Source organism: Xenopus laevis, chromosome 1L (genome assembly GCF_017654675.1).
Source record: "Xenopus laevis strain J_2021 chromosome 1L, Xenopus_laevis_v10.1, whole genome shotgun sequence".
In the NCBI taxonomy this organism is placed as follows: Eukaryota; Metazoa; Chordata; class Amphibia; order Anura; family Pipidae; genus Xenopus; species Xenopus laevis.
Window position 1 is genome coordinate 129,841,370 of NC_054371.1, and position 13,829 is coordinate 129,855,198.

General features: G+C 36.9%; 1 protein-coding gene across 4 annotated transcripts in view; it reads right to left on the bottom strand.

Moving 5' to 3' along the window:
* Positions 1-314: 314 nt before the first annotated feature.
* Positions 315-13,829, bottom strand: part of abca1.L (ATP binding cassette subfamily A member 1 L homeolog) — an 81,987-nt gene continuing 68,472 nt past the window's right edge. For all 4 annotated transcript variants that reach the window (XM_041563721.1, XM_041563729.1, XM_041563724.1 and 1 more), the window contains 11 exons: positions 13,675-13,798; positions 13,460-13,589; positions 12,858-12,975; positions 12,275-12,337; positions 11,438-11,544; positions 9,436-9,577; positions 8,323-8,457; positions 7,569-7,672; positions 6,253-6,345; positions 5,648-5,891; positions 315-4,626 (listed from right to left, as the gene is read on the bottom strand). In XM_041563721.1, the coding sequence (XP_041419655.1) occupies positions 4,489-4,626; positions 5,648-5,891; positions 6,253-6,345; positions 7,569-7,672; positions 8,323-8,457; positions 9,436-9,577; positions 11,438-11,544; positions 12,275-12,337; positions 12,858-12,975; positions 13,460-13,589; positions 13,675-13,798 (1,398 nt within the window). In that variant the 3' untranslated portion in view covers positions 315-4,488. The remainder of the gene's footprint in view (positions 4,627-5,647; positions 5,892-6,252; positions 6,346-7,568; positions 7,673-8,322; positions 8,458-9,435; positions 9,578-11,437; positions 11,545-12,274; positions 12,338-12,857; positions 12,976-13,459; positions 13,590-13,674; positions 13,799-13,829) is intronic.

Here is a 13,829-nt window from a genome sequence, read left to right on the forward strand (position 1 = left end):
TTTAGGAACCGGTCAAACATTTCACATAGTTGTATTTCTTTCTGTTCTGCGTCAGAGTTATTAAGTGTTACTCTGAAGAACTGTGAGTAAAGCACTCCCCTTCTTGTACCACACTAGCATGAAGAATAATGTTCCTATTGGTGGATTAGCTATATAACGTATAACCCCCCTAAAGTACATTCTGACAAAAAGAACATACAATTTTTGGTTTTACAAATTTTATTTTTTTTCATGTAATACAAGGCAATTAACGTAGATCTAGTTCTATACATTTTTAATACTTTAACAATTGACAATACAATTTTTTTTAGACATGGATATTTCAACGTAAGGATTTAACTTAGAAATCTATTTATTGTAAAACCTATATATCATTTTCATTTTGTTTTTCTGTCTACTTTTTGCAGTGTCAATGGGTATTCCAGTGCAAAAAACAGATCCCATAAAAAAAACAGTGTAAAGTGCTTGGAATGGAGGGCCGACCATACTGAAATACAATGATTAAAACATCACATCATATGGGAGAAATGTTTTTACAGCCATCTGTAGAGCTTGCATGCCACTATCCGTGAAGAGCTTGAAGGCATTGTGGCGCAAGGTTTGTTTGGTTGGTTATCACCATGAGAAAGTGGTTATAGATCATTGCGAATAGTGGTGTCACCGGCAAAGTAACTTTTTTTGGATTTTTATGAAGAGAGTTTTCCAAAAATGTGAGTCCTGAGTTCTGTATTTAGCAAGACAACACGGTATAATGGCGCATTATAAAACTGGAAACTACCAGAGTGATTGGGATGAGAAGTGTGGCACAAAACACTGGTGTAAGGGTCACACCGTATGTAATAATAAAAAAAATGCCCTATTAGAAACTGGTGGAGGTATCACTACCTGAGATTGTTAACCCAGTAGAGTAAGTTAATGAGGCACATTCTGAAGTTATTCGTCACTGGAAAATGGAGTATTTTTTTTTTTGCCATCATCTCCATTGCTAATTAATAATGATCCCCTGTGGTGTTAAACAAGAGCGGGGACTGGCCTGCACTGTCATGAGTAGGATATGTGTTTGGCCTGTGGGTATGATTTGTTCTGCATAGGTCTAGGTAAAAAAGCAGTTATTTCTGAAAAGCAATATCATTTGGCTTGAGCAGCCATATTACCATTAAACTGTTCTAAGTGCCTGGGATACATTAGTAATCTGTTATAGTCAGTAGTCTCCTGTGAGACTCTTAGGTTATACAGTCTAACATCTGTGATAGCTATTCCACACCCAAAAACACTGGCTAGCACTAGCAAAACACCAGCATAACTAGCAGGGTATTGACATGAAAAACAAAACCCCAGAAATATGTTTTTTATCAGGAACCAAAGTGGTGGTTGACGCTGCCACCTGGGACTGCTTGAGTTGAGGAGATTTGCAGCCTGCTGCAACTTTCCCATGATTGTTGTCAGTCTCAGGAAGTTTGGCTTTTCTGAGGAACCATATGGCAGAAGTTCACGCTAGTGATGCAGACATTCATCAATCTAGAATTTGGAATTGCATGCTGATAATCCCACATTATCCTCCAGCTTTTAGAGTGGGCTGAAATCATTTGCAGCTAGCCAGAATAGATTGACAGTTGCAGCTGCAGCCACTTCATCCTTTTATAATTTCTGTCAAATGGCAGAATCTTGTATCTCAAAAGCAACATAGACAACTGCCTCCTACACAAGAAGTCAAGCCCTGGCTGGGTTGCCATATATGTACACACATTGCTCATGTTTTCATGGATTTTGCAATCAAACTGACGTATAACCTTTCCTGTCACTGACCTGTCAGTAACAAATACCATGAATCTGGTTGCACCAGGGGGGAAGCCTGAGCAAGTACTATAATAAAATAACTCATACAACAAAAATAAAGACTCCATGGTGGAATTCACAAACCTGGAGATAGGCCATTTATGGAGTAAACGTGGTGGTAAACTGGTGTAAATATTCACAAACAGAAATCTGCCTAAATTCCAACTCACCCACCATTTTTCATTTTTTAGTGAAAGTAAGACAGCTTACAGACGCTTTTATGATTTGTCTTTCAAACGACATAAAAATGGAGCAAAAACGACATTTTAAACAATGTTTTCTCCCGACATTTTAAAAATGGAGTAAAGCTCAGTATAACTCTTCCCTATGAGTCAGATCAATTCTGAGATCATTTGCTCTGCTTTGGTTCAGCCAATCTTCATTTCATACCTCCTGCAGGTGCCCCATTGGGGAGTTATTAGTATATTAATAGGGTTTAGCATGTTATAGTCAGGGCACAAGTTTTTGTCTAACCTTATAGGCGTAAAAGCCTCATTAACAAGTAAAACACTGATTAGACAAAAAAGTGTACTTTATATGTAAAAAGTTTTAGCTTAATGAATGAGTCAATCTTAGCAATTTGAGTGAATATATTATCTAAAGGAAAAGTAGTTTTAGCAGCACTTAGACACTTTGCCTTAGATAATAAACATATTTCTGATACACATCCCTCTATTATGCAAAATAGCATTGCTTGTATTTAGACCCTTAAATCTTGTTACAGAAGTGGAATCAAACAAGATTTAGAAAGCCCAGTTTATCCTGAAAAATTTTCCTAGGTAAAATAAACCCACTCGGAAATTCCAATTTGATGGCTGACTGACAGGCTTAGTAAGAGCTAAAGACAAAAATATCGTGAAAATGTTGTGTGAAAGACAAAATCTGTAAACTGTTCACAAAAGTGTAGATAGAGGTTTGTGAATTTGGTGGGAAATCTGACATTTTTATCTTTTGTGACTTCCCCCCTATGAATCACTTGGGGATTTTTAATATATAGTTAATAGCCTTTATTATAGTAGAAGTGTATAATTGCTCGCTGGAGGTGGCAAATGTTTAAGTGACAATTCTGTTTGTATTAAATGAGGAGCTCTCTCTGGGTAACCAAAAAGTGCAAAATTAACCACCAATGCAATATTGGGGAGCAGCACCAATAAAGACATCTGATAAACGGAAAAAAAAAAACATAACCAGCCTTAGCCTTAAAAAAATGAACTAGTGTGGTATTGTATGTGTATTCTTGCATATATTGGTATGAAAAATAAACATGTTGTTTGGACTCTTGTGTTGAGGAGAAAGCATGCAGCAATACTGCACAAAATACAATACTCTAAGATGGGTGCGGAACACAAAAGTAACATATGACACCAAATAAAAATGTTGTAACAACGCATATGGACAATGGTTAACAGAACTAACTGTATTCAACTGCATTATGGCCAACGGTAAACAAAACTATGCAAATAATATAAAGGAGAACAGGATTGGTTTTTTTTGGATATCTATTAGTGTACAGCAGGACCATAAAAAATTACCAGTGAAAACATCTTAACTGTATGTGCTTTATCCTGTCACTACACTGGAGTCACTGGAGGCCTGGATAGGAGTGCTTGAATTTGTATAAATAAACTAGGAATCCCTTTCCAGCTAGAGCACAGGCAGATTCCAGCACCAGCAGGATAATTATAGGATCTGCTGCAAACTTACCCAACAGAAATGAAGAAAATGAAAATAAAAAAATGCTAGGTTATTGGAAAAAAGAAAACCACACACAAAAAAACCCCCAAATACTAAAATGGGTATATAAAATGTTGCACATGTGACCACAGGACAACTGTAACAATGCTACTAAAAAGAACTATTTTAGAAAAGATGACTTTGACATCAAACAGTAGAAACCCAGAACAAATGTCTGTCGTTGTATGAAATATGAACTCTACAATGTGGCCAGTGCAGTTTTGAAGCTTCTGACTTTCACAGCTACACTGATCTACAAGCATGAGAGTGGTTTTGGAGACCAACCAACAGTTCTTTAATGCTTTTCGTATCACATTTCACTTGGCCTGGAACCACTGTACACATACAGATTGTGTACCTGAGACAGCCAGAAGAAGGCAAGACTGTTAAGTTGAATGAATTAATCTGAACAACCTCAGAGAAGATCAACAGACTGGCAACACTAGTCCTAAATGTTGGAGCAAACTGAGTTTGGATATTCTGTCCTTATACCCCATAGTCTAGAGAGAATAATAAATAGTCTCTAGTCAATCATATTCAGCAGTAGGGTGGTTCAGATTAATTAAGTAAAAGAAATAGTAAAATACAAAGCTGAAATTGTGTGCTACCATATGTTGTACCCACTTTTGGGGTAAGAGTCATTGGGTACAACTGTATAGTTTCACATCCTACTGTTGGCCTCTACGTTCAAGTCTTCTACTTGAGTACAGTAAAAGGCAGTACAAAGGCACGGCCTCTGTAATGGAATTCTCGCTGTCTTTGCATTGATTTGCATTGCATTTAGTGATAGCACTGTTGTCCGTTATACAATGCCTTTTTGAGCAGGTCCTAGAATTGACTTCCTGGCATAAACGTCCCTTTCGCAGCCAAGGTAGTCTTTCAACTCAAATCCTTTTGTGCTACCCTTATTTTGGCTTTTCACACGCAGCTTTCCTTCATCTTCTCATCTTGCAGGAAAGATGTTAGGAGGGCAACATCTACAACAGTCTGGTTTTTGTGCAATGACAGGTCCTTTTGATCGTCATCACTTTGGTCCTTGGCAAAGTTTACAAATACCTATAAAATGAAAGAAAAAGGAACATTATGTAGGGCAGTGCTGTCTAACATATGGATTTAACGGTAGGTTTTAAATTGGGTTTAATAAAGGAATTATTGCACAGAAAAGAAATGGTGCTATATCCTTATCTACTGTATATTTGTGACCACCATTAATGTGGACATGGTCTTAAAAGTTCTTGTGGTAACATGGGTGTGGTTTAAAGTAGGTGTAGTTTATAAAAAGGGAGTGGTCAACACTGACTTCTATTATTGGCCCTCGGTACTACAGAAGTTGGACAGCACTGATGTAGGGCATTTTTTCTTTGAGAATTCTTTTCTCCACTTCACAAAGTTCTAGACAAACATATTCTCAAGAAATGTAACCTTATGTTTAAATGTATAGCTTGTGATAAATTTGCTAAAATATCAAGTAGCCTGGTATCTACGGTTACTACAATGCTATTCAGATTCCTTTTTTAGCCATTTTATATAGTGTAATACGAACATTTCATTCCTTGGCTAGTTATAAACTATGGCTGCCAACTACTTTATTTCTTTTATTTGTCCACCCCATCTTTAAGAGTGCATAAGCATACAACGAAACGTTTCTTATAGCCTTCTATATTTTCATTTGTTCTATTGAAATACATTGGTTTTCAGTGTGTATTGGCCTTTATACTTATATATGTGCTTCCCTGCCTTCCTACCATTATGATTATTAAAGGCAATGCAAACAGGCGGAGGTATCATAAGCTTAATATCTACCAAAATCAGTAAAGGGGATATGTAGATTCAGATAGCTGTCATCCAAAGAAAAATAAGTGACAACAAATCCTGCAGTGAGATTGGCCGGCCTCATAATAAAATAGTAACATGAATTCTCACCCTCCCAAATATATGTACCACTCAGAGAGGTTTTATTACAAATGTTTACAACATACTGCAGTTTAATAAATGGATGAAAAATGTTTGTACAGGATACTTATTTTTACAAGTATGATTTTCTTTACTTAATGTCATCATTGGCAGAAGAACCTACTTGGTCTAGAGTCGTCTGAGAGACAGAATAATCTTCAATGTGAAGTCTCTTTTTGTTCTTGGAGAGGATGCTGAATATCCTGGCCAAGGAAGACTGTGAGGAGCGGAGCTGGTACTGGAGCATGCTCCGGTGCTTTTCCTTCAGTACACTCCCAGGGAAGGCATGGCTAAAGAACTCTTCAACAGGCTTGAGGTCAGGGTTGGAGCCTGCTATTCGGACAATAATGGTATACCCATCTCCAAACCTGCAGTACAGACAAAGGTAGAATATAGTGATTTCTTTGCCCCTTATTATAGTGGTGTTAAATATCAAAAGAATGGTGATGATGTTACAGCCTAGTAACCAGCATGTTGTAGCTTCTACAGCATAGATGTCTAACATGTGCAGAAATGTCGATATTATTCTAAAAGCCCACCTGCGACAATGGCCTATAAATACAGATATTAACATGGCTTTCAACAAGAATAATATATTTCTCCTGTATTAAAAAACCTCCAAATTCAATGTATTTGTTAATAGCCGGTCAGGAATTGTAATTTCTCAGCTTTTGATGTCTGACTACAATAGAATATCCAAAAATAACCAGGGGAAAAAACATCAATTACTTGTTTTTCAGATGCTGGACACTTCCAAGACACTTGAATCTCCCGTTAACCATTATGGCCATTCTTGTGCACAGTGCTTCACACTCCTCCATACTGTCGATATAAAAGAAATAGATATTGGATTCTGCTAGCAAACATGACAGTTTATTTACACGGGCATTTTTTACTTTAGTTAAGGGAAAGTAACCCAAGAAAATGACAATGATTCAAATGCATTGTTATAATAATGTCTATTTTGTCTGTATTTAGTAATGTGACCTTAACTTGTATTGTAGTCTGATTATCTCTTTGGATAGACCTGCCTTGTTGCTCACACAACCCCCTTACTTAAGCCCTCTACATTGTAATTTAAACTGTTAAATGTGTGTTAGGGTCTGATTTAGGAATAGGGTGTGAAAATTAAGGTCAATTGCACAGGCTCTTAGAATATCGTAGACTAAATCACCTTGTAAAATAATTTTAAGGTGAACTACCCTTTCAATAGCAATGTAGTGTTTTTATTTTTTAATTAAAGTCCCTAGACTAAAATATGGCATGAAAATTAGAGGATGTATACCTTCCCTAAAACTGATGGTATACTAAGAAAGCAGGTAGCATTCTCATTGGAGGACCCTCTTGCATCAACTTTACCACTGGCCCTGGGTACATTTATTTGTGCAGTGTTGAACAAAAATCCTTTTCTGGCATTGCTACAGCCCTCATCAAGCTTATAGTTGTAATATATATATATATATATATATATATATATATATATTTATTTATTTATTTATTTATAATAAACAATTTGGGAGAACAACACTCTCAAGGGAGGGATTTATTCCCTTTCAGATAATATGGGTGCTCTCAGACTGAATGCTTTCCATTCAGGTGTGCAGGGTAAACAAGGGAATGTCAGTAAACTCTCTTTTCTCAAAAAGCTTTGGGTTCACGTGTGAACACAATTTGTAGCTCATACAGAAAGATTTTGTATGCACATACATCATCAATCAATACTAGCTAATACCCACCAACTGCTCTTCAAACATTACCTTTAAAAGTGCACAAAAAGACCTACAAGATATTAGAGGGAAGGTTGTTTGCTATTATCTCACATTACAATTTAGTGGCTTGCTATTTTCAAGATGACAATGGCAAATTCTTGCCAGGTCATGTAGTAGTGACCTCTAGTCCCTCCTCTCACAGTAGACTAATTTGCTGGCACGGAGTGCTCCTTTCCAAACCGAACAGTATTTCTGAAACGTATCAATAGTTCTGCTAGACATAACCTACAGGAGGTGAAGAAAAGAGTAAATACATTAATAGAGAGCTGTGTTTACCTGTGTGAAGTTAGCACCACTGATCTTCCTTCTTTAATGACACTAAGGGCACAGTTCCACAGGAAGCGTCGAGCTTTCGGGTCCATGCCTGTTGTTGGCTCATCCTGTTAATGGAAAAATCAAATTAAAACTCTTTAACCATTATACAAATAAAATCTTTCTGCACTGAATTGGTTGCCAAATACTGAAAATGTTGAGCAATCTATAGCAACCTTTTCCGCAATATTCATTAAAAAAAATATCAAGCTCTGCAGGCAAATAAGAGCCCCAGTAATAAAACAAATAAAATAATATTATAGCAAGGATTATTTTACTAAGCTTTGGGAAACACAATGTCTTCTAGTCACTGAGAGTTTATTTTCCCTTTGACTACAACTTCCTGCTCAGACTGTGAGCAATGTATATAACATATGCTTCCTCAGGCTACCAAGTCATTTGATACCAATCCTGCAGCTTTTCTGATTCACCCTCCACTAAATATATAATGGTATTGTAGCATTTCAAGTCATTGAAGAATCCAGTTAAGAATAATTTATTGCTCACACATATTCATAGCACACCCTCCAGCTGCCACGGCTTATTTTGTCTCGCATGTTATTATTACAAAAAAGAATAATGGCATTTCAGAAGCTATTATCTATTCCGCCTAGGATGAAACTATTAAAGCAGAAAGTGAAATTCAAGCTCTATTAAATCATACAACTCAGAGTGGAAGTAATAAAGGGGAACTAAAGTGTATTATCAAAATACTAACCAAAAATACCACTGGAGGTCCTCCAATCAAGGCAATAGCTGTAGAAAGTTTGCGTCTGTTTCCACCACTGTAGTTGCCTGCATGTTTTTCTGAGTACTTGACTAGGCCCAATTTATGTATGGCCCATTCAGCAACCTAATGAAAGAGTCACAAGCAAAGTGATTAAATAAATATTAACAACCATACACAAAAGAAAATTGTTTCCAGAAATACATTTCATCGGAGCAGGTTGATCCAATGCATTGGTGCACAATGCAAGGTGTAAAGAGTTTGTATGGATCCAAGTTCCTTTCTTAATAGTGCTCAATTATGTGAAAAATAGATCTTGTGCTTTGTTACTACTATTTGAAGTTTTAATGTGACTTTGCCTTTAAATTAACTGTTAATATGGTGTAGATCAGATTTCTACAGCAATTAAAGTGGTCTTTTTATTGTGGCCTTTGAACATATTTTATAGAGTAGCAATACAATTTATTTGGGTGCTAGGGGTTGCTTATCAGAAGCAATCAGAATGGAAGATCAATAGGACAGGGCACGTAAATAAAAATAAGCAATAAGGGAAAAAAACAGAAGTCTCAAGAGTCATTTAATCTGTTTTATGGTTTGGGGGGTAAGTGACTACCAAGAAGCAGACAGCATTTTCAGTTGGAGACCAGAAATAGCCAAAATAGACAAGCTAATATGAAACCAGACTAAATAAATAAGACTAACAGAAATATTGCTTAAAAGTAGGGATGCACTGAATCCTTCACTACAGATTGGGCCGAATACTGAACTGAATCCTAATTTGAATATGCAAATTTGGGGTGGGAAGGTGAAAACATTTTTTACTTCCTTGCTTTTTGTCAAAAAGTTATGTGATTTCCTTCCCCGTCCATAATTTGCATATACAAATTACAATTTGACTGAATCCGAATCCTGCTGAAAAAGGCCAAATCCTGAAACGAATCTGGTGCACAAACATATCATGGCAGTATGTCAGTATGTGTATATTTGAACTGTCTATACTTTTTTGCAAAGGAAAAGGTTGAATTTGAGTTTACCTTTACTGTATCACGCAAACAAAGTGGAGGTGGGTATGCTAGAATGCATACAATTGAGAACATGCATTACCTTGCAAACCTCTTTCTCAGGGACTCCGCGTAACAGGGCATAAAGCTCCAGATGCTCCCTTCCAGTCAGTAGCTCATTAATGGCATCAAACTGGGGGCAGTAGCCCATGTTCTGGTGAACCTCGTGTATATTTGACAGGATGCTGTAAAACAATCATTATTGTATTATGTAAATGTACCAAAGTGCTGTGACTGAAATGATGAGCTTTTTCATGTGCTCCAACTCTCATAAAGACAATGGGCCATAATAAATTCAGCAAGAAAAAGTTTTTCTGCATTGAATTGCATCTCAAATTGAATCTGGTCCATGACTGAAAAACCTTTTTCTCACTGAACTGAATCTGGCCCAATGTTGGATCTTTCCATTTAATCTGGTTTATTTTCAAATCTCTCTGATTCCAGGTTGTACCATTCCAGATTTGTGATGTCTGTTTACTTTTCAAGTTAACATATTTGTTTTCTTTGCTTCCCACAGACGTATGCATTTTTGGACGAGACAGAGTGAGAGAAAGGTCCACTCTGAAACCCTTCACTGAGTTATTAGTAATATACAGCTGAGTTAACCTCATAGGTGAAGCAACGTATAATGTACAATGCCTGTAGGAAACCACGGAGGTTTAGAAAGCTAGTTATTGTGTGCTGGGCACTACCCTTATAACACTTAGAAAACCTTTCACTTTTTGATCAGCACATTAGTGGAAGGTAAAACATACAAAGACTTTAAATGGCATATCAGAGGTAAAATAATGTCTACTTATAAGGGCAAGGCCAGACGTGACGTTTTTAAGTTGCGTTTTTAAAAAAGCTCTGCCGGGCGTAAATACGCATAAACTGCACTACCACTGAAACGAATGAAAACAAACTATGGCAATTCTCACATGCCGCTTGCAAGCCGATATCCGCCACGGGACACCAGTATTGTAGTTTTTCAGCAGAAACGCCAATACGTCAACAAACTACAACATGAACAGACTCTATGGGATCTGCAAGTTTAAAACCACACCTTACGCAAATATGCAGCGTATTTTAAACATGGTGTCCAAATTCTCGCGAGATAAATGAATCATATATGTTTTTACAGTGTATTAGGCAGGTGACGTAATTACGTTGCATACTGACGGTCATTCCTGCTCCATTTTGCATGTAAATAGCTTTTCTATTTCTAAATAGCTTTTCTATTTCTACGCAGCAGAATTATGGAGAACGAGTGCATGTTGGGAAAAGAAACCTACGTGCTGAAAAACGCATGTTGATGGTCGCATGTGGTTTCAATGGCGTATTTACGCCTGACGGAGCTTTTTTAAAAACGCAATGTAAAAACGCCAAGTCTGGCCTTGCTCTAAAGGTGGCCATAGACGTAACAATTACAATCTTTCTTGGAAAAAATCTTTCCAAGAAAGATCGTTCGTTTCAACACACACGTGTAGAGCTGAATCGTCAGATATACAGGTAGATGTATGGGAAGAAACAATAGAATTCTACCTGTATCTGACGATTCAGCACTAACAATGGGCGATGTTTGGGTCCCTTCAAAGGCACCCGATCAAAATTTTCCGTCCAGCCCGATCGACGAGCCGACCGATATACAAGTCTTCTGCCGATATCGGTCAGCTCTTTTTCCACCATACACGCAACGAATATTGGACGAAAAATCGTTTCGTACGATATTATCTGTGCGTCTATGGTCACCTTTAGTCAGTGTTCCCCAAACAGTGGCCTGTGAGCAACATAGTTAAATCAGGAAACATACTGCTCACCAACCCCTTGGATGTTGCTCTCAGTAGTCTCAAAGTAGGTGCTTTTTATATTTGAGTTTGGCTTACAGGTACAAAAGGTGGGGAATCCCTGCTCTAAGTAAACAGCTTTGTACTGTATTTAAGCTGTATCACTGAGAAATATCTTCTTGTAGGTTTCCTGCTGTGAGCAGTGAGGTTCCCACCAACCAAATGAATATAGCAACAAGTAGAATTTTATTAGGATATCAGTGTCATCTTATTACTGACCTATGGTTTTTTAGGAAAGCTTCCCCAGCTGTCACATCAGTATCTCCAGTCAACATCTTAAATGTGGTCGTCTTTCCTGCACCATTCACCCCTAGCAGCCCAAAGCACTATGGAATTAAAAAACAAGTAATTAAAACAATCTGTAGCAATGCAAAATGTGAATCAAACATCTGTTTACATGAGTGGCATCATTTGTTTCAAATAATAATTGTGCGTGAGATAATGTTATTAAATTGACAAGTATGGAATCTGTAGAATATATAAAGGGTTTTTCCATCATTTGGAGCATGGTACCTAATGTTTACTAGTTAACTACCTAACATCAATTAATGTGCAGTGCCTTATTATTAAAAAATTTATTAATTTATTTAAACGACAAATTGGATGGGCAATGACAATTCTTTTGCAATATTGTGAATGATAGATCCTATCCAGAATGCTCAGGACCTGGGGTTAATAGATAAAGGATCTTTGTAATTAGGATCTTCATACCTTAAGTCTACTAGAAAATCATGAATGCATTAAATAAGCCCAATGGGCTTTTTCTGTTATTAATAAGGATTAATTATATTTTAGTTGGGATCAAGTGCACGGTACTGTTTTATTATTATAGAGAAAAAGCAAATCTGTTTTAAAAATTTGGATTATTGGATGAAGTGGAGTCTATAGGAGATGGCCTTTCTGTAATTTGGAACTTTCTGGATAACGGGTTTTCCAGATAAAGGGTCCCATACCTGTACCTGTATGTGTTATTAAAACGTTTCTAAAAATAGTTTTGAATTGACCAGAATTAGAATGTTGTTTCTTGTGCTAGGAAAGCAGAGTGCTACTTCTTACCTCTCCTGGTGGGATTCCAACACAAAGCCTATCCACAGCTGGCTTTCTCTTCATTCTATAGATCTAAATAAAGCAAATAACATAAAATATATCACCTTACAGTTACTTATTGTTTGCAGTTGTCATTACAGTCATCATCTCAATTTGGCTAGATGTTAATTTCATTTGCTTCTATGTAGACATTTTATTGGCTCACAATAAGTTACACATTAGGTCTAAGTTTATCAACTCAAAAGATGGGAAACAACTAAATATTTTCAGTTGATAAATAGCAAGTCGTTGCTTTTTCACAAAAAGGTTTTCAGTTTTCTGTTGCCAGTGGTGGAGTCATGTCTAAGGGTAGGATGTAGGTGAGGGTAGGATACTTACACCCTACAATACATTCTGGTGGGGTAGAGCTAGCAAATGTCACTTAGGTTTAACTGAACATAACATGAAATTCAAATCACAAATTAGAAATACAGAAGTTTCTTTCACTGCTGCTACAGGAATAATGGTTAACTGTGTGATTGGGCTGAAAATAATGTGAGACAGCACAGGAGAACATACAGTAGCTTTAAAACAGGACTAAACTTGTCTCTACCTTAGTAAGTCCTTTGAGTTCTAGTATATCGTTCCGTCCACCTTCATTTATCCTCTGACGCTCCCTTGCCACGTCCTCATCCTCATCAACCACAGGAGGAAGCTTTGCATTCACTGGCCTAGGTGGGGGGTGAGGGAGAATACACATGTAATCACTAGTATACCCTAATAATCCTTTTGTTTTGTCCTGAAATTTTATATATATATATATATATATATATATATATATATATATATATATAGGGATGGTTCACATGTCATACTGGTACATCAGTTATTAAACTACTTCATCCATCAAGGGACATTTAGGTCATTCTTTTTATATGATGTATTCTCAGTAATTTTATCTCATAAATAATCTTGAATAATAACATAAGAAAAAACATGTATTACATGGTATTTTTGCTTTTTTATGACCAGAGACATGAATATGCACATTTTATTTTACTGGAAAATCTTACAAAGCCTACAGCCATTCCAATACAGTGACCTGTGCTTTTGTTGAAAATAACACTCCATGATGTTGCAAGTAACACAGAGTTGACTACAACTGCTAAGTTTGTATATCTTCAGACTTACAGACTACATTTAAAGAAAAGCTACCTTGGTTTGATGAAGAACCGATACTGGATCAACAGGGTGATAGCAAAAAACACGACACCCTCCACAGCCATTGCAAATAAGTTCCTCCCAACCAAATCCCAAGACATAGGGGAGACAAAGCGGTTCTCTCCTGTATCAAATAAAGAGCGAGAGTCAATCATAGGTGCTGAAATTGGAACTTCATGTGGGATAAGAAGAAGGATAGCAGTACCCACCAAATCTTTCAAGAGCATCAGCCATGGCCTGATTTTTCACCATATCAATGAGTCCTCTACCCAGGCAGAAGTGAGGAAAGATCAGGAGCACAGACTTCAGTATCTCGTTTATGTTGTTCAGTTTCTGATGAGACAGTAAGCACATATCAGCTACT